The sequence below is a fragment of the Siphateles boraxobius genome, unplaced genomic scaffold, assembly GCF_051911475.1.
Source record: "Siphateles boraxobius isolate OS27281-9 unplaced genomic scaffold, OSU_SipBor_1 207, whole genome shotgun sequence".
Lineage (NCBI taxonomy): Eukaryota > Metazoa > Chordata > Actinopteri > Cypriniformes > Leuciscidae > Siphateles > Siphateles boraxobius.
Genome location: NW_027508819.1, coordinates 1,004,090 through 1,032,018, shown reverse-complemented (window position 1 = coordinate 1,032,018; position 27,929 = coordinate 1,004,090). Strand labels below are relative to the sequence as shown.

Below are 27,929 nucleotides of genomic sequence, written 5' to 3'. Positions count from 1 at the left end.
CAAAGCAGATCATCTTTTACTGACAATCAGCTCTCGAATGCATGAATCTAGCTCTGAGCTCAGCAACTCTTGGACTCTCTTTGACCTTGCCAATATCAATCTGGAAAACAGTTGTCTGTACGAATGTGTACATGTTGTGCAGCACTTTGCTGTAAGAAGCGCCAAACACAAAGTGGTCTTTGAACAGTTCATCAAAGGCACCCAGACCACTCACTGATTTGCATAGTATGGCTTTCTTGTTGAGAATTATGTAGTATGCATGAATGTTGTTTTTCTTTGTCCCCATGGCGAGCAGGTATGGCTGTGTGCTCTCTTCGATGGCATCAAGGTAATCGTGGATGTTAGTTCCTGCCTAAAGGTAAAACAAAAACCAACACTCAAAAGTCAGCTCTCTAATTGCCTATTCTCCTTACATCAGTTTTCCAAAATACAATGAACCCAACTGCCATATTTTGAGGCAGACAACAGATACTGACAGAAAACGTCTCGGTTACGTATGTAACCCTAGTTCCCTGATAGGTGCGAGATGCTGCGTCAAGCTGTGGGAACGCCTCTGCGTGTGTTTGTCATGAAGCACGTATGGAATCAGTCCAATGGAGAGACGGAACGTCATAGGCGGGTGACGTCATCGACCAGGAAACTATAAAGCACCCCCAAAACACAAGCGCGACAGCTTCTGATAGGCCTGAAGGAAGCGCTAACGGGCATGCTGTGAGTATGGCAGAACGACGCAGCGTCTCGTTCCCTATCAGGGAACTAGGGTTACATACGTAACCGAGACGTTCCCTTTCAAGGGAACTCGAGCTGCATCAAGCTGTGGGAACGCCAATACCCACGTCGCCATAGGAGCAAATGACCGTCATATGGGAACTAGCGCACAGAGGACGAGAGCACCTGCGCCCCAGGAGTGGAACTTAAGTCCAATTCATAGAACTTAACAAATGTATGCGGTGAGGACCACCCAGCCGCATCACAAACATCACTTAGCGATACTCCTGACAACAATGCCTTAGAAGCAGCCATACTCCTAGTATGGTGGGCTCGTACAGCCAAAGGTGAAGGCTGACCAGCCGACTCATAAGCAAGTAAGATGGCCTCAACCAACCACTTGCTCATTCTCTGTTTAGACACGGGACACCCTTTCCTGGGTGGCCCAAAGTACACAAATAACTGTTCTGATTTCCTCCACAGGGCAGCTCTGTGGACGTAAGCGTCTAACGCCCTAGCCGGGCAGAGAAGGTTAAGTTTCTCCTGATCTGATGACACAAAAGGAGGAGGATAGAAAGCCTGCAGCACTGTAGGTCTAACAGCATTAGTAGGGACCTTAGGGATATAACCTGGTCTAGGGTATAGAAAAGCCTTAACCATACCAGGCGAAAACTCCAGGCACGAGAGTGCAACCGACAGAGCCTGCAAATCTCCGATTCTCTTAAGTGAGGAGATTGCAAGCAGAAAAAGAGTTTTATACGTGAGAAATTTCTCAGAAACTTCCTCAATAGGTTCAAATGGGGCCAAAGAAAGGCCCTCTAGTACAATGGCCAAATCCCAAGTCGGCACCCTCATACGGACTGCAGGCCTCAGCCTCAAAGTGCCACGAAAGAAGCGAGTTATAAGTGGGTGTCTCCCAAGAGAAACTCCACTGAAAGGGACATGGTAAGCAGCTAGTGCCGCCACATACACGTTTAGTGTGGAGGGGGATAAGCCTGCAGAGAAACGCTCCTGCAGAAACTCCAGCACTGCACCCACTGGGCCGTTAACTGGGTCCTGCCGGTGTTCTGCACACCAAGAAGTGAAAAGTTTCCACTTCAGGGCATAGAACTTCCTCATGGACGGAGCTCTGGAGTGAAGGATGGTCTCAACAACCTCAGTTGAGAGACCAGATCCATGAGCTGGGCCCCCTCAGAGGCCAAGCCCACAGTTTCCACAACTCTGGGCGGGGTCGAAATATCGTACCGCCCTCCTGAGAGAGTAGATCCCTCCTGATCGGAATCTCCAAGGGAGAGCCGTCCAAAAGAGATATTAGGTCCGCGAACCATACTCGGGCCGGCCAGAGCGGGGCTACTAGAAGTAGGCTGACCCCGTCCCGGCGAACCCTCTCCAGAACTCCTGGTAGCAGAGCAACCGGGGGAAAAGCATACAGACGTGACCTCGGCTGTACCAGAGCGTCCAACCCCAGAGGGGCTGGCTGACTGATGGAGAACCACAGATGACAGTGCGTTGTCTCCTTGGAAGCGAATAGGTCCACCTCGGCGCGACCGAAACTCAACCAAAGGAGCTCCACCAACTCGGGGTGGAGCCTCCATTCCCCCGGCCTCGGCCCCTGCCTCGACTGGGAGTCGGCTACCACATTCAAATAACCAGGAAGATACATAGCTCTCAGAGACCGTAACTTCCCCTGGGACCACAGGTGGATCTGACGGGCCAACTTGTAAAGTGGACGCGACCGCAGGCCCCCCTAATGATTTATATACGAGACCACCGACATGTTGTCTGACTGAACTAGCACATGATGACCTCTGAGGTCTGCTAGGAAGTGTTTCAAAGCTTGGAACACCGCCAATATCTCTAGACAATTTATATGCCATGATAGATGATGGTCCTGCCACAGACCTTGGGCTGGACGACCACTCATGACCGCCCCCACCCTGTGAGGGAAGCATCCGTCGTTAGCGTTACGCGACGACAAAGAGCCCCCAACACAGGCCCTTTGGATAGGAACCAGGTTTCTTTTCACATGACCAGAGCACAAAGGCAGTGCCGCGTGACTTTGATCGTGCGGAGGGGTTTTCCCCCTCGGGGAGAATCCCTTGGTCCGGAGCCACCACTGCAGTGGTCTCATGTACAAACAGGCCGCAAGGTATAACGTTGGACGCTGCTGCCATCAGACCCAACAGTCTCTGAAACTGGTTTACAGTGAGTAGCTGGCCTAGCTTTACTTGTTTCATAGCTGAAAGAATCGAAGCGATGCGGGTCGGAGAAAGTCGCGCCCGCATCGAGACCGAATCCCAAACGACGCCCAGAAAAGTGGTCTTCTGAGAAGGAGATAATACACATTGCTTTGCGTTCAGCCTCAACCCCAACTTTCTTATATGAGCGAGAAAGACATCTCGATGCTGAACCGCCATCTGCTCTGTCTGAGCTAAAATCAACCAATCGTCGATGTAATTGAGGATACGAATGCCCTGAAACCTCAGGGGCACTAAAGCTGCATCCATGCATTTCGTGAAAGTGCGGGGAGATAAAGCTAGGCCAAATGGAAGAACCTTGTACTGGTACGCCTCGCCCCCGAAGGCAAACCTCAGGTACTTCCTGTGTTGTGGAAGGATGGAAATATGGAAGTACACGTCTTTCTGATCTATCGTGACAAACCAGTCCTAGGATCTGATTTGTGACACGATCTGCTTGATAGTGAGCATCTTGAATTTTAGCTTCCCTAGCGAGCGATTCAACAAGCGCAGATCTAAAATTGGAGGCAACCCCCCATCCTTCTTTGCAACAATGAAATATCGTCTGTAAACACCTGACTCCAAACTGGGAGAGGGAACCCGTTCTATAGCCTCCTTTTGAAGGAGCGCTTTCACCTCTTGTTCCATTACCAGAGCCTGCTCGGGGCCCACCACTGTGGGCAGAACCCCTCTGAATTTTGGTGGACGACACCTGAATTGGATAGCATAACCCTTTTTTACTGTGTGCAGAACCCACTGAGATATTTTTGGAAGGCTTTTCCACTCTGCCAGAAATACTACTAAGGGTACCAGTCTCTCGAGACTGGCCTCTGGTGTAGCTTGAGCAGCAAACACAGCGCCCTGTAACGGCGCACCGGCAGGGAACGACTGGCTTAACTGCTCTGAGACCCTCCTCAGAGGGGGCGAGTGTCCCTCGGGAAAGCGCTCGCTGGGACCGTCTGTGCCCCGGCATGAAGGCGGGGTTGGCAGAACGGGCCCCTGAGGGCACCGAAGAAGAGCGGGCACCGTGTAATGCGGTGAACACCTCTCTCCCACGGCAGGACCACCCTCAGCATCCTGACGCCAGTGGCCCGTTTGGACGTCTGAGGGCTAAAAATACGATAAGAGACCGGCTTTTTCCACGATCTCGAAACCTCTGTGTGGAGATTAGGGAAGAAGGGCAAGCACCGGCGTGGAGGTTGAGAACGGGAAGGCGAAAATCTTTCATCTAATTTAGATTTTTCTCTAGACTCCTGCCTAACAGCTGGCCACTTGATGCTTAATTTAGAAACAGCACGAGTGAGCACCTCCATAAGCTCCTCACTTTCGGGAGAGCGAGATGGCGAATCATCGACATCTCCCGCATCCAGACTAACAACATTCAGATCCTCAGAACTGGATAGTTGCAGTACTGGGGCCTCAGTTCGTGGGGAAGAAACCGCAGAGCGTGCTTCCGAACCCGAGACTGAGTGTCACGGTTCACACTTTCATTGACTCGTTCTGATGCTGTGTTTTGTATGCACGTGGGCGGAGCCGCTGATCAGTCCCTGATTATTATCAGCGCCAGCTGTGACCGATCAGCGGTTCCTATTTAAGCACTTAGTCTTTCGTCTTGTGTTTGTCAGATCGTTGTTGGATGTACCCGTTCCTGGTGTTTGCTTCCCTTCGTATCGCTGTGTTCCTGCCTGTGTCCTCGTGCGTTTGTGGAGTCGCTGGATGTCATTCTGTCAGCCCTCGTGAGTCTCTGTCTGCTCTCGTCTGTCTTCCCTGGATCACTTCACTCTTTCGCAGTCTCGAGGACTGGGTTGCCTACCTGCACGCCTGCGTCACCAAGGATTCCATCTGTTTACCACACCAGTATTCTGAGACTGTTTCCCGAGTTTATCCTTTTGCCTCTCTGGTTACTGACCAATAAACTGAGTTTACTTGCTATTGTCTCCGCTATTTTCTGTGCCATTACAGAACGATCTGACCAATATGGAGACAGCAAGGACACCTGAACTCTCTGAGTTTCTCGCCCGCAACATGTCTCGTATGGATCAGCAGGAGGAGAATCTCGCCTTGACGGGCCGGGCGGTTCAAGCATTGGTGGCGCAGGTATCCGAGCTCACCCAGCAGATTCAACACCTTGCCACACCCAATGCGCCAACCCCACCGCCGCCTTCCCCCACCCCTCCCTCAGCTGGTCGTCAACAGGAGCCGCGTCTACCCACCCCTGAGAGCTATTCGGGTGAGGCTAATTACTGTCAACCCTTCCTGACCAAATGCTCAATGTTTTTTGCCCTACAGCCTCTGACCTTCTCCACTGAGGAGGCGAAGGTGGCGTTCGTACTAACATTGTTGACCGGACGCGCTGCTTTGTGGGGGACGGCGGTGTGGGAGAACCAACGACCATGCTGTTCCTCGTTCCAGGCACTCGCACAAGAGATGAAGAGGGTATTTGATCGGGCGGTCGCCGGCAAGGAAGCTGCACGACAACTCGCAGACCTTCACCAGGGGAACCGAACCGTGGCCGATTACTCCATCGAATTTCGCACCCTCGCCGCTGAGTGCCTTTGGAACGAGGAGGCGCAGTGGGATATGTTCCTGCATGGGCTGGCTGACCGTATCCACCAGGAGATCTACACCCTGGACCTGCCGACGGATCTCGATGGACTAGTTGAGCTGGCCCTGCGAGTGGACGCTCGCCTACATCGTCTTGAGTAACGCACTCGCACTGTCTCGGGCCCTAGGACTTTCGGTAACCCTCAGGCCAGCGGTAGTGATACGGTCAGCCCTGTCGACGATCACGAACCCATGCAGGTGGGTCGAGCTCGGCTCTCCCGGGAGGAGAGAGAGAGAAGGAGATCCCGTGGTTTATGCCTCTACTGTGGTGGAGCGGGTCACTTTCTCAACCAGTGTCCAGTAAAAGACAGAGCTCGGCAGTAGAGAAGAGGATACTGTCGGGCGGGATCTCCACGTCCATCACCTCTTCCACACTCCTCCCGGTGAGACTGCAGTGGGCAACCCGAACTCATCACTGTCAGGCACTTTTGGACTCGGGAGCTGAAGGAAATTTTATGAACCGGACATTAGCACGTAAGCTCCAAATACCCATCATACAACTCACCAACAAGATTTCTGTTACTGCACTTAATGGTCAAGAACTTCCCGCTATATCATTCACCACCACTCAGTTGACCCTTATCACTTCTGGCAATCATTCCGAAGAAATGTCTTTCCTGCTTCTGGACTCCCCCCTTGTCCCCATTGTTCTCGGTCACCCCTGGCTAGTTCAGCACAACCCCAGGGTGGACTGGGGACATAACTCAGTCTCTACCTGGAGCACCCAATGTTATGCGTCTTGTTTGGTGTCTGCTTGTTCGTCCGTGTCCAATTCTGTCTTTCAGGAGGAGCCGGTGAATGTGTCTAACGTGCCCCGTGAGTACCTCGACCTGAAGGAAGTGTTCAGTAAGTCCCGGGCTGCTTCTCTCCCTCCGCATCGTCCCTATGACTGTGCTATAGATCTTCTGCCAGGTACGTCTCCGCCAAAGGGCAAGTTATACTCTCTTTCAGTTCCTGAGAGGGAGGCCATGGAGAAATACATTTCTGATTCTCTAGCATCCGAGTTCATCCGTCCTTCTTCTTCTCCAGCGGGGGCGGGGTTCTTTTTTGTGGGGAAGAAGGATGGCTCCCTGCGACCGTGTATTGATTACCGAGGGCTGAACAACATCACAGTAAAGAATACTTATCCTTTGCCTTTGATGTCTTCAGCTTTCGAACGGTTACAGGGAGCATCAGTCTTCACAAAATTGGATTTACGTAATGCTTATCATTTGGTCCGCATCAAGAAGGGGGATGAGTGGAAAACCGCGTTTAACACCCCCAGGGGTCACTTTGAATATTTGGTTATGCCGTTCGGGCTGTCCAACTCCCCAGCGGTTTTCCAGGCACTCGTCAATGACGTGCTGAGAGACATGGTTGAGCAATTCATCTATGTCTACCTGGATGACATATTGATTTTTTCTTCGTCTCTCCAGGAACACGTTCAGAACGTCAGACGAGTGCTTCAGAGGTTGCTAGAGAATGGGCTTTTTGTCAAGGCGGAGAAATGCGCTTTTCATGCACAGTCTGCTCCTTTCCTAGGTTACATCATCTCGTCTGAGGGGGTGCGTATGGATCCTGACAAGGTTAAGGCTGTGATGGATTGGCCAAGTCCAGATTCCCGTAAGGCCCTACAGAGGTTTCTGGGCTTCGCCAATTTTTATCGGTGTTTTATTCGCAACTTCAGCCAACTAGCCGCTCCTCTGACTGCCTTGACCTCCCCCAGAACGACGTTCAGGTGGTCCGATACAGCTGAGGCTGTATTCACTAACCTCAAGAGCTGCTTCAGTTCAGCTCCCATCCTTATCGCCCCTGATCCTTCACGTCAGTTCGTGGTGGAGGTCGACACGTCAGAGGTGGTGGTAGGTGCAGTTCTATCTCAACGCTCCACCACAGACGACAAGATGCACCCTTGCGCGTTTTTGTCTCATCGTTTATCTCCTGCCGAACGTAACTATGACATTGGTAACAGAGAGTTGTTGGCAGTCAAGTTAGCACTGGAAGAATGGCGTCATTGGTTGGAAGGGTCGGGGGTACCTTTTATCGTTTGGACCGATCATAAGAACCTAGAATACATTAGATCTGCTAAAAGACTCAACTCCAGGCAGGCTCGGTGGACACTTTTTTTCGGACGTTTTGATTTTTCTCTATCGTACCGCAGTTCTATCTGGAACCTCTTAGAACGCTGGCCATTAATGGCTCGCGACATTCGGAATTTTGTTTTGGCTTGCTCGAGTTGTGCCACTGGTAAGACTTCTAATCAACCCCCAGATGGGTTACTCCAACCGCTGTCGGTCCCTTCGAGACCCTGGTCCCACATTGCGCTAGATTTTGTCACCGCCCTCCCCCCCCTCCCAGGGTAAGACGGTCGTTTTGACCGTAGTGGACCGGTTCTCGAAGGCGACTCATTTCATCCCCTTGCCCAAATTACCCTCTGCCAAGGAGACAGCGGTAGCTGTCATAGATCACGTCTTTCGCTTACATGGCCTCCCGATGGACGTGGTCTCTGACAGGGGGCCCCAATTTGTGTTCAAATTTTGGAAGGAGTTTTGTAAATTACTGGGAGCGACTGTAAGTCTGTCTTCGGGTTATCATCCCCAGAGCAATGGCCAAACCGAGAGAGCCAACCAAGATTTAGAGAGAATGTTGAGATGTTTGGTGTCTAAGAATCCTTCCTCCTGGAGCCAACAGCTTTCAATGGTTGAGTACGCTCATAACTCCTTACCAGTGTCATCCATGGGTCTATCTCCGTTTGAGTGTAGTTTAGGGTACCAACCACCAATTTTTTCTAACCTGGAATCCGAAGTCGCGGTCCCCTCCGCTCACGCCTTTATCCAGAGGTGTCACCGCACCTGGACCAGAGCCCGTGAGACTCTGCTCCAGGTGAGGGCGCGCACCAAGGTCAAGGCCGATCGCCACCGGTCAAGGCCTCCCGTATACGTCGTCGGTCAAAAAGTGTGGCTTTCTACCAAAAACATTCCGCTCCGCTCCGTATCCAATAAATTAGCTCCCAAATTCATTGGCCCGTTTACTGTCACCAAGATCCTTAGTCCGGTGACAGCCCGCCTCAAACTTCCTCCCGCGTACAGGAGAATCCATCCCGTGTTCCATGTTTCCAAATTAAAGCCCGTATTTCGTTCTCCCCTTAACCCGCCAGCCCCGGTTACCCCACCGCCGCGACTCGTAGATGGGGAACCCACTTATTCGGTCTACCGTATTATGGACTCTAGACGGAGGGGACGCGGATTCCAGTATTTGGTGGACTGGGAGGGTTACGGTCCGGAGGAGAGAAGTTGGGTTCCTGCTGGGGACATCCTGGATCAATCCCTTATTGATGATTACAATCGACAGGTAGGTCCCTCTGGGAGCGCCGGGAGGCGCTCTTAGGGGGAGGGGTACTGTCACGGTTCACACTTTCATTGACTCGTTCTGATGCTGTGTTTTTGTATGCACGTGGGCGGAGCCGCTGATCAGTCCCTGATTATTATCAGCGCCAGCTGTGACCGATCAGCGGTTCCTATTTAAGCACTTAGTCTTTCGTCTTGTGTTTGTCAGATCGTTGTTGGATGTACCCGTTCCTGGTGTTTGCTTCCCTTCGTATCGCTGTGTTCCTGCCTGTGTCCTCGTGCGTTTGTGGAACCGCGAACCGAACCACTCTCCTCAAAGAGTGATCGGCGGGAGCGTAGCGTTCTAAGAGGCAAACGCTCGCAATGCTCACAATCAGCCCCCTCGAGAGCTGACTGGGCATGCTGCACTCCTAAACATCGTATCCCCGCTCGTTAAATAGCGCGAGCAGGGAGGAACACACTTCTTAAATTGTTGTTCGCTCGCCATTGTCTCTCAATATAATATATATTTATATATATATATATATATATATAGTTTTTTGAAATAGTGAAACTCCTGCTTAGTGACAGACAAAAACACTTGAGACAGATCCACATATAGCGCTTACTGAAGGCATAGAAGCTGTCGCGCTTGTGTTTTGGGGGTGCTTTATAGTTTCCTGGTCGATGACGTCACCCGCCTATGACGTTCCGTCTCTCCATTGGACTGATTCCATACGTGCTTCATGACGCACAACGCAGGGGCGTTCCCACAGCTTGACGCAGCTCGAGTTCCCTTGAAAGGGAAATCCAAATTTACCTTTTTGAAGACGACGAGGTGTTTTTCAGCTTGACGTGCGGACATCTTTCCAGGTCTCTTGCGGCCTTGCGCTGATGGTGGAATTAAATAAAGTAAGAGAAGAATTGAAGCAAGATCTTGGTCCCATCCTGAAAAACAGATATGGCAACTTCAAAAGAATTCAGACACATCTAGATAATCTTATTCTGAACGCAAAGTCTAACCTGCAACATCTGTTTCATCCTCTTTCACAGCTGAGTCCGCAGAGTCAATAAGGTCCTGAAGGTCTTGGGAAAAGTGAAGGCCTTTGCTTTGTATAATGACCTTCTGCATAAATGTAGTTGGCCACCTTTCCAGAAACTTTGCAGATGTCTTCTCACCAAAAATCAAAACAAAGTCCTGCTCAATCTGTAAAAACCAAAAGGACCATACATTTACTTCACAAGGGATATTTTAATAGAAGTTGACAACAAATGTTGTCAATTAAGCTTAACTTAAATTAAGCCCATAACATTTATTTAACCATCACTAGTCTTACCAGGCCTTTAATGTCCAAAAAACGGGGAAATTCAGTCAGCACATCAGTGGATCTGCTTGGGTCTTGAATCATCTTGCGACATTACTGAAACGTCTCCCTCATTTTGACCTTTAGTGTTTCCACCTCTGATGTATGTTTCATAAGAGAAACAGCTTCTCTACACTGCTCTTCAGTCAGGATAACTTCAGTGCTGGATGAAGCCTCTCTTTCTGCAGTTGGGCCACCACTGAGAGACTGGGGGAGATATCTACGGTTCTCTGATGGTGCACTGTTCCTCTGAATGTTCTTTATTTTCCAAGTCAAGTACCCTTGTCCACTTTGAGGATCATAATAACGTTCCTTTGAAAAACAAAAATGTTTTCATTAATACAAAAGTGACCAACTATCCCATAACTAGATTTTACCAAGAAATATTTTCACTTACATATCCATTCTTTGTGTAGGGATCACGAAGATATGGAAACAGGGTAACAATTCCTTGGGCATACATCTCTCTGATACGTTTAGGAGGAGATGTGCTGTCAAAATTAAACGGACAAACATTCGAATTTCTGAATATAAATTTATATGCATATAAATTTAAGCATGCCTGTAAACGTATATACAGTATCAATCTAACGTTTGGAATCATTTATTTTTAAAGTTTTTGAAAGAAGTCTCTTATGCTCATCCAGCTTGCATTTTTTTGATAAAAAAAAATACTGGAAGACAAAAAAAAAGTAATATTGTGAAATATCATTACAAATGTAAAAAAAAAAAAAATACATTGTCATTAATTACTTACCCTCATGTCATTCCAAACCTGTAAGACTTTCATTCATCTTCAGTACACAAATGTAGATCTTTTAGATGAAATTTGATAGATTTCTGTCCCTCCATAGACAGTCTCCAACTACCACTTTGACGGTTTAAAAAGTTCATAAAGCGATTGTAAAACTAATCCATATGAATTGAGCGATTTAGTCCAAAATTTCTAAAGAGACTAGATCACTTTATATGATGAACAAATTGAATTTAGGCTTTTATAAATCTTCATTTGTGTTCCGAAGATGAACGAAAGTCTTACGGGGCTAGAACGACATGCGAGTAATTTATGACTATTTTCATTTTTGGTTAAACTAATCCTTTTAATAACTTTTACGTTTTCGAGGACTGAAAATAGAAATGTCTTGATATTTAAACATTTTCCATTAACAAGGGAATCCTGGATGTAGAATACAGATTACTTTAACTGTTACCTATACTTTTCAGTCATTTCTGCAGTAAGAATCTTGATCATCTTCCTCCTGGTGCTGTCAGTCAAGCTTTTGGTTGTGTTGTATTCCCTGATAATTGTGTCCCCACCAGGTGTAGCCTGCAGGATTTTTTGGACCAGCTGTAAACAATTACAAATCGAAAAATTAATGTATTTAAGTAATTCAAATAAAAAGGTGAAACTAATATATTTAGAATATATAACTATATACATATGCATGATTATACCTTTCAGAGGGCCCACATTTCTGTATTTAAAATCCTTTTTTTTTATTGATTTCATGTAATATTACAAATTTCTGAGATTTTGAATTTGGGGTTTTCATAAGCTGTAAGCCATAATCATCAAAATAATAACTTTTGCATGAAATTCTAATTTTTCGAGTTTCACCTGTACACAGTACAATCAGCGACAACCTCTCAAGAACGATTCAGGGATAGTTCACCCAAAATGAAAATGATCCCATAATTTTCTCACCCTGAACCCATCCCTGGTGTATATGACTTTTATCTTTCAGATAAACACAATGGGAGTTATATTAATCATATCCTGGCTCTTCAAAGATTTATAATGGTAGTGAATGGTACCCTAGATTTTGAAGCCCAAAAAAAGAGCCACCCATCATAAAAGTAATCCATTCAGCTCCAGGGGGTTAATAAAGTCCTTCTGAAGCAAAACGATGAGTTTGTGTTAAAAATATTTAAAACTTTATAAAGTAAAATAACTAGCTTTCAGCCAAACGAACATACGGATTCTTTTGGCCGGATTCCAATTAAGTCTAATGCACAACTTATGCGAGTAATGCGACGTACTGCTGATATTTACGCTACGCCACGACACACTACTTCTGACGTCATAAATTCTGTAAGTTGCGCATTAGGGGCAAGTAGACTGTATTGCTGTTACCTAGAATTTTACTTTGTAACGTACTAAATATGAATTTTATTTTACACAAACTCATCGTTTTGCCTCAGAAGGCCTTTATTAACCCATAGTAACGTTTGTAGTTCGTTTACGATGGGTGGATGGATGCACTTTTTTGAGCTTCAATCTGTTGGTTGCAACCACTGCCATTACAAAACTTTGAAGAGCCAGGATATTTTTTTAATACAGTATGTAGTCAACCAGGATGCCTATTACCACCGCGGCAAAAATAAACCAGTCGCATTTCAAAGTCATTCGCAAAATGACCGCCAGGTGCCGCAAAGGGACATTTTCCAAAACAGTTCCAATTGCCGCATTTTGAAACGTAAGTGGGGCTAATGTCAATTTACAGTTGCCTAAGCAGGCACGTGCAGAGGGGGGGGCTTTGGGTGCTCGAGCCCCTGCCCTATTTCAAAATTAATCAAAAGTGCCCTTCTCAAACAAATATCAATGATATTGTTGTGGTCAATAAAACAAAATGCATTTGATTATAATTAACATGACAATGTGCAAAAAACGAAAGTAGCCTAAATTCACGTTTATTTGACGTTTCTGTCAGTCTGAGGTGTCGTTGCTATAATGCGTTGCTATGGGTTGCGTCACTTGAGTCAAGTTGCGCCCTGCGCGTGTCTTCTTGCTTCGGTCTTGACTTGACCATAGACTGTAAAAAAATAGGTCTTGACTGACGGGGTCGGTCTCCGTTTTCGAGGGTCTAAAACCCCCGGAGTAGTGTGTGTGTGTGGACGGCAGGCATAACCGTAGCAAAAGCTATGCGTTTTAAAATGAAAATGCACTAGTGTAAACGTAGGTATCCCACAGTCTGCTCGAGAACCGATACTCTAGAGCCAAATATAGCTCGACGGCAGGAAACAAAATAAACCAAACAATTTTTCAACTTTTTTTCTTCACAATAATAAAGGTTTTGTGTCGATTCAATTAAAAATCCACATAACATATTTTAAAATATTACATAATTAATTGAAGCCATTGTCCATTGTCATGTATAATACACAGTGGAGCGTAGTTTTCCGGTCATTTATAAATAAATCGTTTTAAAATTACATGGACAGACGAATTAATGTTTATGAAGCGATCTGAATCTGTGTCGTTGAACTAATAGGTGTTAACTGACTACAAAGCACTACACAAAACCAGCACCAACAGTAGTATTAATCGTAAGTATAGTATTCAAGTCACTTGTATTTAGTCTATATTTATACATCGTTTACCATTTGATGAAACTATCATAGTTTGTTAGAAGAAGCCCAGGCGTACAGGCCTATTATGTGAAGTGTAGGCTGAGAACAACTCGCGAAATGGTGACTTTATTATTTTAACATTTTTGATAATTTTGCGGCAATAGTATAATAGTACAGTACTACTGGTCAAACATTTGCACACACATTACTTTTTTTTTTTTAAGAAGTCCCTTATGTGCATCAAGCCTGCATTTATTTGATAAAAAATATAGGAAAAAAAATATTACAATTTAAAATAATGGTTTTCTATTTTAATATACTATTTGATATAATTTATTTATTTATGCCACATGCCCTTTTTTTTACATTTGAGCCCCTGCCCCTGAGGAACTTTCTGCACGTCCCTGAGCCTAAGAATGAAATACAACTATGGCAATTTCCAAATTAGCCTACAAAAAACATGAAAAATCAAAAGAAGAGTTATTGACATTTGCTGTTCAATAATGAAACAAACAAAGATTTGGTGGAGTTGAAACTGCATGTTATAAAGTAATAATTTTATTATTAAATAAAGTAAGAAAATTTGGTTAACGTTATTTAAACAAACAATCATACAATTCATAGTATACATTAGGGGTGTAACAGCTCACAAAATTCACGGTTCGGTTCGATACGATACACTTGTGTTACGGATCGGTACGTTTTCAATACAGCAAAAAGAAAGAAATGCCAGAGACATTTCCTTGATTTAATTGTATTAATAATATTTTTATTAAAACTAACATCATAAAGTACGATTATTTTTTTACTTTGAGCAATGATGGAGCTATACTTGACTTTTCTTAGGAGCATATAAAACAAAACAGCTCCTTGGACAAAATGAAATGTAATATTGTAGTAGTTATAAACAAAGGTTTATTTTAGTTCAGATTAACATTTGAGGTCAGCAATTGTATTCATAATGTCAAAATAAAACCGACGTAATATTACTTGAAGGCATTATAGCCTACTATTCCTGCCAAACTTCCATGGTTGCAGTTAGTGTTACTACAGTAAATCCTTGGTGAATGTTGCTGATCTGTGGACACTGGATAGTTCATTCATGGCACAATGTTTCTTCCTGGTTTCCACGTCAGCGCTGTTTGATCCGTTAATAACGGAGAAATATAAATGTTTCTCACTAGATCTCGCAGCGATGTTATTACTTCTGTGGCGAATTCAAATGTTTTCTTTACTAGATCTCGCTGTGTAGTAACAGTGCTACTTGATTAAGATCGGCTCGCGCTGCATTGGTCCAAACTGATGAACGGTCCGTCAATTGAAACAGAATAGAAAAAACTTTTAGAACAAAAAAAAATTATACAACTTTTTTTAAATAGCCTATTAGGCTACAGCAGATTTGTTGCAGGTTAAATTTAACGAAAGCAAAACGTAATTATGTAAAAGTACATTTTAAACAGAATATAACAAACTTTTAGAGCAGAACATTTTGTGAATCAAAAGTTAAAATAGGCCTATATTTCGCAAATATAAATATCTTATATTTCAGTGAAAATAAATGAGGTGCAATGACGGTAATTATTTGTACTATTTTATTGAGGAATGAGATGATTGAAGAGCGCTTCTTTTTGCTTATATTGATAAAAAAAAATTACTGTTGTAGCCTAATAAGCAAAAAGAAGCGCTCTTCAATCGTCTCATTCCTCAATAGAATAGTACAAATAATCAGCGTAATTGCACCTTATTTATTTTCACTGAAATATAAGATAATATATTTGCCGCGGTAATAGGCATTCTGGTTGACTACCTACTGTACTTTGCTTAAATTTGATGCAATAATAGAAGCCTACATTTGTTTCATTTCTAAATTTGTACTTTAATTTCAGTATTGTGATTCGGGCATAATAGCTCCTCGAGTCCAGAACGAATTTCCCGACTTAAAAATTGTGTGAGCGGGGCTAAGTTCGGCTGGCATCCAGGCTACCTCTTAGCGGTAAACGGCAGCAAATACACACCCCAATTTTATTCTGGTTGAGTATCAACTGTATAACTCTGATTGCAATCGTCTGAGAGAAGTCATTCATTTACACCTAGGATGGCTTGAGGGCAGGGCCGGACTGGGACACAATTTCAGGGAGGGAAATCCTACACCCATCCAGGCCATGCTATGCACCCAAATAAAATTTAGAAACACGGACAACCCTGTTTTTTCCCCCCTAAATTACATTTATTTCACAGTATGACCATAACATACAAAAATTAACAACCAACCTAGAAGTTGTCACGGTGTTGTGCGGGTAGAAGAAGATGGCTGAGTCAAAAGCTCCAAATCAAACAGTTTTACTGATCAAACTCACAGGTACAGACAGGCAGGCAGAATGACGGGCAGAAACACACACTAAACACATCAATATAACTTTAACAACCGACCAGGACACACTGAACAGAAGCAAACTAAATACAAGCATGAATCAAACATAACAAGGTGAAAACAGGTGACACTGATGATGATAACGAGGGACAGGCTGGTAAGTGAGGGAGTGAGTTCAGGTGTGGAGACAAGAAGGATTCTGGGAAGTGTAGTGAAGATGACTAAGACAGACAGGTGCAGACGAAGACTGTGACAGAACGCCCCCCTTCAACAAGGCACGACCTCGTGCCGTAGAACATCAATGGGGTGGGGGGGGCGGGCGCCCTGAAGGCTGGCCAGGGCGTGGCCAAACTGGGACGGGAAGCCTCCAGGGCGGATCAGGAAGTGCAGGCGGCCATGGCGGAGCAGGACGTGGGCGTGGCCATGGCGGAGCAGGACGTGGGCGTGGCCATGGCGGAGCAGGACGTGGGCGTGGCCATGGCGGAGCAGGACGTGGGCGTGGCCATGGCGGAGCAGGACGTGGGCGTGGCCATGGCGGAGCAGGACGTGGGCGTGGCCAGGGCGGAGCAGGACGTGGCCAGGGCTGAGCAGACGAACCCTCGGGCGTCCAGGGTGGAACGGTCGGACCCTCGGGCATCCCGGGCGGTGAGGACCCTTCGGGCGGCCATGGCGGTGCGGACCCTTCGGGCGGCCATGGCGGTGCGGACCCTTCGGGCGGCCATGGCGGTGCGGACCCTTCGGGCGGCCATGGCGGTGCGGACCCTTCGGGCGGCCATGGCGGTGCGGACCCTTCGGGCGGCCATGGCGGTGCGGACCCTTCGGGCGGCCATGGCGGTGAGGACCCTTCGGGCGGCCATGGCGGTGAGGACCCTTCGGGCGGCCATGGCGGAGAAGCCCCTTCGGGTGGCCGTGGGTCCTTGGGCCCCCACGGCGAGGGCCTATGGCCCCCCCCAAAAAAATTAATGGGGAGAGTGACAGAGTCATTACAAGTCTCTGGGCTGGATGGAACCAGCGGTGAAGGCCCGGCTATGCTGGACGGAACCAGTGGTGAAGGCTCAGAAGGGCTGGACGGGACCAGCGGTGAAGTCTCTGTGCTGGACGGAACCAGTGGTGAAGGCTCAGAAGGGCTGGACGGGACCAGCGGTGAAGGCTCTGTGCTGGACGGGACCAGCGGTGAAGTCTCTGTGCTGGACGGGACCAGCGGTGAAGGCTCTGTGCTGGACGGGGCCAGCGGTGAAGGCTCTGTGCTGGACGGGGCCAGCGGTGAAGGCTCTGTGCTGGACGGGGCCAGCGGTGAAGGCTCTGTGCTGGACGGGGCCAGCGGTGAAGGCTCTGTGCTGGACGGGGCCAGCGGTGAAGGCTCTGTGCTGGACGGGGCCAGCGGTGAAGGCTCTGTGCTGGACGGGACCAGCGGTGAAGGCTCTGTGCTGGACGGGACCAGCGGTGAAGGCTCTGTGCTGGACGGGACCAGCGGTGAAGGCTCTGTGCTGGACGGGACCAGCGGTGAAGGCTCTGTGCTGGACGGGACCAGCGGTGAAGGCTCTGTGCTGGACGGGACCAGCGGTGAAGGCTCTGTGCTGGACGGGACCAGCGGTGAAGGCTCTGTGCTGGACGGGACCAGCGGTGAAGGCTCTGTGCTGGACGGGACCAGCGGTGAAGGCTCTGTGCTGGACGGGACCAGCGGTGAAGGCTCTGTGCTGGACGGGACCAGCGGTGAAGGCTCTGTGCTGGACGGGACCAGCGGTGAAGGCTCTGTGCTGGACGGGACCAGCGGTGAAGGCTCTGTGCTGGACGGGACCAGCGGTGAAGGCCCTGTGCTGGACGGGACCAGCGGTGAAGGCCCTGTGCTGGACGGGACCAGCGGTGAAGGCCCTGTGCTGGACGGGACCAGCGGTGAAGGCCCTGTGCTGGACGAGACCAGCGGTGAAGGCCCTGCGCTGGACGAGACCAGCGGTGAAGGCCCTGCGCTGGACGGGACCAGCGGTGAAGAGGGCTTCGAGCTAGGTTCATGGGCTGTGACGAATGTGTGTGCTGCCCACACACACAAAACAGCCATGGATCTCACGAGGAGCACTGCCTCCTCCAGAGCTGGCTGGACGGTCTCTGGCTGGACGGTCTCTGGCTGGACGGTCTCTGGCTGGACGGTCTCTGGCTGGACGGTCTCTGGCTGGACGGTCTCTGGCTGGACGGTCTCTGGCTGGACGGTCTCTGGCTGGACGGTCTCTGGCTGGACGGTCTCTGGCTGGACGGTCTCTGGCTGGACGGTCTCTGGCTGGACGGTCTCTGGCTGGACGGTCTCTGGCTGGACGGTCTCTGGCTGGACGGTCTCTGGCTGGACGGTCTCTGGCTGGACGGTCTCTGGCTGGACGGTCTCTGGCTGGACGGTCTCTGGCTGGACGGTCTCTGGCGGAAGAAGCTCAGGAAGGTCGTCAAAAGGCTCAGACTCAGGCTCGGCAGAACATGACTCAGGGCCCACAGTGAGGGAGGATCCACAAACCCACAAGGTGTGGTCGATGAACTCGACAAAAGGGAGATGAAGATCTCCCAACAGCAGCATCTGGGCGAGTAGATCGTCTATCCCACTCCAGAATTGCTGCTTGAGAGATTCCTCATCTCTACTCACGTCCTGATACAGGTTGATATAGACCTCCACATATTCCTCCAGTGATCGCCCATCCTGGGAAATCCAGTGATCTGCCTTCTTGCCAACCCTCCTTTTCCTCATGGTCGGTTGTTCTGTCACGGTGTTGTGCGGGTAGAAGAAGATGGCTGAGTCAAAAGCTCCAAATCAAACAGTTTTACTGATCAAACTCACAGGTACAGACAGGCAGGCAGAATGACGGGCAGAAACACACACTAAACACATCAATATAACTTTAACAACCGACCAGGACACACTGAACAGAAGCAAACTAAATACAAGCATGAATCAAACATAACAAGGTGAAAACAGGTGACACTGATGATGATAACGAGGGACAGGCTGGTAAGTGAGGGAGTGAGTTCAGGTGTGGAGACAAGAAGGATTCTGGGAAGTGTAGTGAAGATGACTAAGACAGACAGGTGCAGACGAAGACTGTGACAGAAGTAAAGCAGTCCTAATATCAAATGGGTCTGTGCAGATAACGTTATACAAGCATTTACTCTTGAAGTCCAAAGCTGTTTCTACCTCTCTACTTCTCACTCATAAATGTATATAAACTGCAGAATAGAGCTTAAACAAATATGTTAGCTTAGAAGGTCAGCAGGTTGCATAAGACTTTTTAATAAAATACATTTATTAAATACATTTTATAAAATGTATTAATACAATTATTCATACAAATAAATAACCTTATTAAATGTATGCATCATCTTTCATGTCAAATTCTTACATTTGATCAATAAATTCAGTCATAATAATAAGACATTATAGGGCTGTTACCCATCAAAATAAATAATTTGCACTGCAAAATTACAACTGCAATAAATAATGTTATGAGATGTTTTAAATAAATGTTTGAATATATAAATAAAAAAAAATGCAATACTTAAACATTAAACTAAACCGCCAATAGGTGGCGACAAGTGACCGTCTTAACTATTGAGTTCCCTTTCGAAGGGAACTCAACAATACGTCAACGACGTTATGGGGAACGCCTCAGGCGTGACAGGTGTCTGAAATCACTATCAAATCACGTCAATCATATTGACCGGCGACAGCCCGTGAATCATTAGCGTGAATGATTAACGTGCGACCTGGAAGTATAAAGGGGCGCCTTGCAAACATGACAAATCATCTCATCGTCTTCAGGGACTGTCTGTTTGAAAACGCTACTCAATGAAACGGTAAGAAAATGAAATATACAGCACACGAGTGTGTTTTTTCCTGCCTGGGAGAAGAGCGCGCACGAGAGGTTCTCGAGGGAATCCTCTGTGTGAACTGTGAGCGTTTTTCTCTTAAAACGCTCCGCTCTCGTCTGGCCCTCTTCTCGAGTGAAGGGGGTTCAACGTCTGGTCCGCGTGGTCCCGCTCGTGCCGAGGCAGAGCGGCGACTTGCATCATGGGCTTCCAGATAGAGCTCATCGATCATCTTGAGAGTACTGTAAACCTCTCAAATGATTCGACGGCTGACGAGGGCGAACTGCAGGCACCAATGGTTTCCTGCAGTTGCTGCTCTTCAGGATGAGCAGGAGATGGCTGAGGAGGTTTATAATCAGGTAGATCCTGAACCCTCTCAGCCACCCTGCCCCGTGTATGCAGACCTGGTGGATGTTGTGGAGCGCGCCGCCAACAGGCTGTAGCTGCCATGGCGACGCGCTAGAGGAGAGACCGCTCGCGGTAGGCTTTGCGATCGGTTTCTCCCCTGCCATACACCACCAGCTCAGGTGAGCCTTCCATTCCTTCCTGATCTTCACACGGAGATCGAGAGGGCATGGAAGAGCCCATACTCTGCCCGTATTCACCGACATCAGCGGGTTAATTTCGCTGATGTTGAGGGGATCGCAGAGCATGGGTATGTGTCGATGCCGCCCATTTGACGAGTCGTTTGCGAACTATCTCGTGTCTGGGCAGGCGTCGACACTGAGAGCTCCAACCCTGCCATCCAAACCGCTAAAGTCAACAGCACGTTTGAATGGCAGAGCATACACAACAGCGGTTCAGGCTGGTGCTTCCCTGCACACTATGGCGGTGCTGCAGGCATACCAGGCCGACCTGCTGCAGGATCCTGCATACCGCTGAGATCCGGTTCCACACCCAGGCAGGCGGGAGGGCCTGGCCCTTCACGGTCCGAGGACCGTAGGCAGGGCCAGAGAGCCAGTGTCGCCTCTCGTGCGCCCCCTCCGTGGAGGAACAGGGCGCAGAAGAGGCGTGACTCCCGCAAGAAGAGGGATCTGAGGGAGGTTATCCAGCACAAGCGCACACAGTGTCGCTGATGGATAATCTCCCCGGAGGACTTCATTAAAAAGAAATCCAGCCCTCTCCTCTCTTCTGACTCCCCAGACGTTCATTACATCAGGCCTGGGGCTGGGCCTATGATAACAACGATGTTCCAATGGCCCGCCTAGGCTTGGCTAGTAGAAACGCCTCTTTCAGGCATGTAAAGTGGTGGACCCCAGGGTCATAAAGAACTCACTCCGCATGCTGCAGGTGAGCTGACTGGTCTTTTAAGAGTAATTTTTTGTGAATTAAAATTCCGAGATGTATCTCTCTACAGACCTCGTTCCCTGTATAGAGCTATACAGGGTCATGTCAAGGTAATAAGGTAAGAGAAGTTTCCTGGATCATTAGGGCCCTGAAGTTCCCCGTTAGGTGGCCAGAACGATAACTATGTTAGCCTTCGGGCTGTTAGCCACCTCAGGGTAGAGTAGTTGGTCTCTCTCTAAGAATTTTTTACTTAGAGTGTTGACTGACGCTAGAGCTTCAGATAGATCTTATGTCCGGCCCACGGGTCCGTTGACTTCTTCCTGAGTATTTCGCCCCTTGAGCTCTGTTTGGGTTTCATTAGGCTGAGCGATTCTGCAGCCCTTTGTATGGAATAATACAGACTATATTCTTTAGTAAGGCTGTGGCTCCTCCGAGCCCTCAGATTGATCTATGCTTGGAGGCTGGCCCTCACCAGGGCCACCTCTGTAGCTGGCCTAGGCTGTGCCAGGGATAATAGAGGCGCTCTGCTAAAAAATTTAGCATTTCTTCCTCTGACCCTTCACTTTGTGAATGTTGGTTTCTAGCATCCCTGTATAAACAGCCTCCTCCCGTGGGAGTCGTTAGGCCAAGGCCCGCCCCCTTCTCTGCATTCTGGGGTGACTAGAGTAATGCAGCGTGGTGCAGAGGATGGTTTGTAAGGACATATTAGGCCTCAAACAGGCCTCCGTGGTATATATGTCTTTATTGAGCAGGGTTAGGCCGTCTTTCGCTTCACGAAGAAGACTGGGTTTCCTGCCCGACCCTGCCATGCAGAACTGGCCTACGGATTTAGGCCGCCAGTTTAGGCTTCACTCACCTCGCTGAGCTACTGCTCGAGCGCTAGGTTGTAGGTGGTTGGCTTTCATTCAAGCCCCACTCCCCTAGGTTGGGCACAGATACATTTCTGTCACCCCTAGAGCCGCTGGCAGGCCCGCACCCTGGTAACCTCTGGGTGAGGTGTGAGTATTCCCCTGTGATACAGGGTAGGTCTGAGCACTTCACTCCCAGTTCTGTTTTATCCTACCTCGCACCACTATGGCTCGGGTCGAGTATGAAGTAAGCTTCACTTCTTCTTTGGTCGAAGTACGCTCCCCTGAAGCCAGAGCATTGCCCTGAGCTGACGCCCATGCATAGATGGTAGGCCCCTGACTAATTGGGGCCTCCGTTGAGCAGAGTGGCGTATGTTGTACTCCCCTTGTTTTAAGGGTGCTAGCTTTCTTGCGGAGTACACTGCCATGGGCAATGTGATTAGGCACCAGGATGCTGTAGGCGCTGTGTAAACAGTTTTTCTGCCAACGAAGGCTGCGCCATTAGGTAGTAGGCCTCAGCAGGCCTCCTTGATTGGACAGCCCCCCAGAGGGCACTGTAGGCCAGCTCACTTTACGTGGTTGGCCTTGGTGGTTCGGGCAGTTGACTCACTGATGGGTAGTAGGCCTTAAACAGGCCTCCTCGGAGGTGAGTCCCAACATTGTGGGACATACCTTATAGCGCTACTGGAAGCCCATTAGTAAATTTTGCTGTGTAGTATGGTTTCCAACAGTGTACTTTATGGCAGAATATGACTTGCTATTAGCTAGTAGGCCCGACCAGGCCTCCCTGATAGGCGAGTCCCCAGCTGACTGGCCTTAGCAGGCCACCTTATACTATCACCCTGACTCAGGGCTCAAAGCTACCAGTGGTTATCAGGTAGTAGGCCACTCAGGCCTCCCTGAAGGTGAATTCCCACAAAAGATGGTTATCAGTTAGTAGGCCTCACCCGGCCGCCCTGAAGGCGAATTCCCACTTACGTTGGCTATCAGGTAGTAGGCCTCTCTGGGCCTCCCTGAATGTGAGCTCCCAAATATTGTGGCTGTCAGGTAGTAGGCCTCACCAGGCCTCCCTGAAGGTGAATTCCCACATGCTGTGATTATCAGGTAGTAGGCTCCTCCAGGCCTCCTTGAATGAGAACGGTCAGGTAGTAGGCCTCACCAGGCCTCCCTGAAGGTGAGCTCCCCACATACTGTGGTTGTAAGGTAGCAGGCCTCACCGGGCCTCCCTGAAGGTGAGTTCCCACGTACTGTGGTTATCAGGTAGTAGGCCTCTCTTGGCCTCTCTGAAGGTGAGCATCTCACATACTGTGGTTATCAGGGAGTTGGCCTCTCTGGGCCTCCCTGAATGTGAGCTCCCAAATATTGTGGCTGTCAGGTAGTAGGCCTCACCAGGCCTCCCTGAAGGTGAGTTCCCACATGATGTGATTATCAGGTAGTAGGCTCCTCCAGGCCTCCTTGAATGAGAACGGTCAGGTAGTAGGCCTCACCAGGCCTCCCTGAAGGTGAGTTCCCACAGATAGTGGTTACCAGGTAGTAGGCCTCACCAGGCCTCCCTGAAGGTGAGCTCCCCACATACTGTGGTTGTAAGGTAGCAGGCCTCACCGGGCCTCCCTGAAGGTGAGTTCCCACGTACTGTGGTTATCAGGTAGTAGGCCTCTCTGGGCCTCTCTGAAGGTGAGCATCTCACATACTGTGGTTATCAGGTAGTAGGCCTCTCTGGGCCTCCCTGAAGGTGAGCACCCCACATACTGTGGTTATCAGGTAGTAGGCCTCACGGGCCTCCCTGAAGGTGAATTCCCACTTACGTTGGCCCAGGTAGTAGGCCTCTCCGGGCCTCCCTATAACGTTCCCTAGTGGTGCTGGGTTTATGAAGCTAGTGGTCACTTGCTATCAGTTTCAGCTAGCCTTAATAGGCAGCTGCTGAAGGCGAGCTTGCGCCCTGGCTCGCTAAAGTGTTCATTCTCTGCTATTGGTTCCCTCCCGGAACCTTTTCTGCCTACAGCCTGGTTTGCCTACCAGGCAGACCTTGTGCTCCCCTCACCGAGGGTCTCTATGAGCATGCGGCTTCCTGAGTCTGGTCAGACGGTCGTAGGCCTCTCGTGAGGCCTCCCAGTTAGATCAGCCCTTAGGCCTTCACAGGCCTCCTCAGTGTTTTGAAACACAGACACTGGGTTGATCCATGGATCGAGTAGAGAACTCCCCTCGCTAGCAAGGGTTGAAAAGCACTATGCTGAGTCATACTCTCCGGGATATCCCGTCTCTGAGATCCGGGCCGAGTGGTTCTCTGCCAGCTTCGCAGTCCCTCGGGTTGGATGCCTTACTTAAGGCATTTGTCCAGAGGCTCTGTCTTCAGACAGACAGGATTTGGCCAGACTAAGTGTCTATGTACTGGCGCCAGGTCAGGCCGTCCTGGTGGCATTTCGGGGTGAGTACGTTCCCCTGAATAGTGACTGGCTGGGGTTCCCTTGGGTTCCCTAGCCACATTCCCTAGAAGGGACCCCTTCTAATTGGAAGCTGAGGTTCCAGGCCCGGAGCCGGCCCAGGTAGACCTTTCATTTAACCATGTTTATGAAGGTTTTTCTGTGAGGCTGTAGCTTGGGCTATGACCGTAGGGAATGCTGTCACTGACAGCCCAGTGTGACCTGAGGGTGAGTGGTTCTAGCGTTTCATTTGAAGTTGCTGGTTCTGACAGTTGTCACTGCCACTTGGCATGCACTCCCCTTAGCATGGCGGTGTTGGTATATCGTTCCCCATAACGTCGTTGACGTATTGTTGAGTTCCCTTCGAAAGGGAACGTCTCAGGTTACGACTGTAACCTATGTTCCCTGAGAACAGGGAACGAGACAATACGTCTCCCTGCCATGCCTCGGGGCTTGCCTACCGTACAGTCCCTTCAGACGATAAGGTGATTTGTCATGTTTGCAAGGCGCCCCTTTATACTTCCAGGTCGCACGTTAATCATTCACGCTAATGATTCACGGGCAGTCGCCGGTCAATATGATTGACGTGATTTGATAGTGATTTCAGACACCTGTCACGCCTGAGGCGTTCCCTATAACGTCGTTGACGTATTGTCTCGTTCCCTGTTCTCAGGGAACATAGGTTACAGTCGTAACCTGAGACGTTATTGAGTCATTCATACAAAAGATTCGTTCAAAACGCTGAATCATTCAGTAACAAAACACGCGCTGCTGTTGCTTTCCTTTGGAACTATTTTCATCGGTGCAATAGAACAAAAACAGTTAATATTGTTTGTGTCTAAAATGTAAGTAACAATGATAAATATTAATTACGCTACTTGTTTACTGAACAATAAATTCAATGTAACATTTCCAATCGTGATAATATTCAGCGAAACAGCTCCATTAATTGTGTTATGTTTAACTAAATCATGTTATAAAAAAAGACAACAATTAGAATTTTTACCTCAGATATTCACTCATTTGTTTTGATTTCTCCACGAATGTAGACGATAGTAATAGGGGCGCTATCGCTTACATTTGCTAGCAGTTCAATTCTAAGTTAACGAAGAAAAAAGTAACGTTACAGTAGGCTATTTACAGATGAAACTGACCTGCACTTGAAGCCCTGATAAGGTCAGTAATTTTGCAACATTTTGCTGCTTCTTCTTGGAGTGCTTTCTTTTTCTTTTTCTCTGCTCCACCTGGCCGTTTTCTCTCCATCATCGGGTGCTGCTCGCATTTTTTGTTTAACCGTTTGGCTGAGGTGTAAAGTCGAATCGTAGCCTTGCCAGTCAAGACTATCAGATTTGTGATTTTTTTTTATTTTTTTTTATTAATATTAATAATAATTTTATTGAATGACGAATTCGAAAATGATCACTGGTAAAGGTAGTAATATAAAATAAAATATAATATAATAATAAAAAAAATAATAAATAAAAAACGCTGGCTAGCAGCAGGCCAAATTAGTCGCCAGGCCACCGGGAAATCTCCCGGTGTTCCCGATGGCCAGTCCGGGCCTGCTTGAGGGTGAGTAAATCATCAGCTAATTTTAAAGTGAACTACTCCTTTAATTACTCACCCTCATGTCATTCCAAACCTGTAAGACTTTCGTTCATCTTTGGATGAAGATCTTTTAATGAAATCTGAGAGCTTTCGGCCCCTCCATTGACAGCTACACAACTACCACTTTCAAACCACAAAAAGGTAGTAAAGACATCATAAAGATACTCCATGTCACTACAGTGGTTTAACCTAATTCTTATTACGTGATGCGAGTGCATTGTTTGCGGAAAAAATCTTTACAAAATATTAATCTCCAAAGTATTTTGAAGATTACTATTTTGTGAATAAAGTGGTAAATAATGTTATTTTGCACTAACAAAGCACTCGCGTTGCTTCATATAATTGAGGGTTAAACCACTCGAGTAGCATGGATTACTTTATGATGTCTTTTCTACCTTTCTGTGGCTTGAAAGTGGTAGTTGTGTAGCTGTCAATGGAGGGGAAGAAAAGCTCTCTGGTTTCATTAAAAGATCTTCATTTGTTCCAAAGATGAGTGAAAGTCTCACAGGTTTGGAACAATATGAGGGTGAGTAAACATTCTAATTTATGAGATTAATTTTTATCAAACAGACATTGATGTGTGTACAAACTCACAATTCTGGCTTCATCTTCGGCTCTCTGCTGCTTTATTGAAGGGGTTCCATCACCCAGAATAGCCGCGTCATCAGATTCATAGTTTGCAGTCACAGAGGAGCTTCCCTCATGTGACACTGGAGGGGTCTGTGCTAATTCTATTGAAAAACGGGTTAAAAAATTACGTTGAGACCCATTTTTTTTCAATACTGAAAAAAAAAAAAAAAAAAAAAAACAGGAAAGCACTGCAATTTAAAATTGGACTGTCAAAATGGTAAAAAAAAATTTGTGAATATCATCACTTTTGAATATGCTGAAATCGGTCTAGTATTGGTGCCAAATTGTAGAATGCTTTTCTACAACTTTTGTATAACTTTTTTAGAATAAAATAAATGACTGTTAGCATTAATGCCATTGGCTGGCCTTGATTTGGAGGACAGAAACACTCAAAGCATTTCTTTAATCTAATAAATAAATGTATTTATATAATTTAAATTAATAATGTGTGTATTAATGCATGTTAATATGAACTTAAAGGTGCAAAACGCAGGTTTCTGAGTTTTTGCAGAACTACGCCCCCTCTGGCGACAAGCGAAACTGCAACCAGAGTTCTGCACGCTCATAGACCACACGCACGCATGCACGAGCTGTTCATAACTAAAGGAGCATCTACCACACAGATCTTTGGTGTACAGCCAAAATGTCTTCAGAGGTAATAAAGTTATAAATCTGCAAGTCATTTTAAATATATGGAAGGAAAAACATTTGAGTAAATTACTCTTATGTGTGAGTGGAAAACGGGGGTAGTAGAAAACGTCCTGGTTGCGTATGCAACCCACCGTTCCCTGAAGGAGGGAACGGAGGACGTAGTCGACGGTCGACTGAATTGGGATCTCGCTAGAGAGCCTGTCTTCTTCGAGTACTATTGAACGAGCCAATGTAATTGGCGTGCGTGATTCGCATCACACACTCCGCCCCCGCGGCGCGGGTATAAATACGGACGTGGATGCACGCACTAGTTGCTTTTTCGCTGAGGAGCCGAGAGTAACCCGGGGTCAGCGGTGGTCCAGCGGTAGTGGCAAGGGGACTACGTCCTCCGTTCCCTCCTTCAGGGAACGGTGGGTTGCATACGCAACCAGGACGTTCCCTTTCAGTCGATAACGTCAGACGTAGTCGACGGTCGACTGAATTGGGATCACCCTTTGAACACGCCACTAACGCTGCCACCTTCCAGTGCCTAAACCAAAGCCTCCTGATGCCCCCGCAAATTTAAGGCGGGGAAGGACAGGGCTTAGGCCAGGGAAGTCACTGCTGTTCCTACAGGACCACTGGGAAAGCGTTCCCCGTACATTGGAAGGAAGGGACGCTGCGGAAGCCACGCCCAACCCAGAAGGAGGTAACGTGGAAAATACA

At 47.8% G+C, this 27,929-nt stretch overlaps 1 protein-coding gene across 1 annotated transcript; it reads right to left on the bottom strand.

Annotated features, from left to right (window-relative positions):
- Nucleotides 1-16: 16 nt before the first annotated feature.
- On the bottom strand, nucleotides 17-26,690 carry LOC143745585 (uncharacterized). The gene is made up of 7 exons (XM_077237704.1): nucleotides 26,538-26,690; nucleotides 11,430-11,566; nucleotides 10,616-10,709; nucleotides 10,192-10,530; nucleotides 9,878-10,061; nucleotides 9,675-9,802; nucleotides 17-352 (listed from the first exon to the last, which is right to left on the bottom strand). Exons 4-7 carry the CDS (start codon nucleotides 10,261-10,263, stop codon nucleotides 17-19), a joined length of 720 nt encoding a protein of 239 aa, XP_077093819.1. The 5' UTR covers nucleotides 10,264-10,530; nucleotides 10,616-10,709; nucleotides 11,430-11,566; nucleotides 26,538-26,690.
- Nucleotides 26,691-27,929: the final 1,239 nt, after the last annotated feature.

Bases quoted from the DNA above. Each gene is read 5' to 3' on its own strand.
- LOC143745585 (XM_077237704.1), bottom strand. From the start codon at position 10,263: ATGATTCAAGACCCAAGCAGATCCACTGATGTGCTGACTGAATTTCCC. The intron at 9,803-9,877 runs GTTAGACTTTGC...TCTGTTTTTCAG, and splicing joins GGATGAAACAGATGTTGCAG to GATGGGACCAAGATCTTGCT. The intron at 353-9,674 runs GTAAATTTGGAT...TTTTACCTTTAG, and splicing joins ACCTCGTCGTCTTCAAAAAG to GCAGGAACTAACATCCACGA.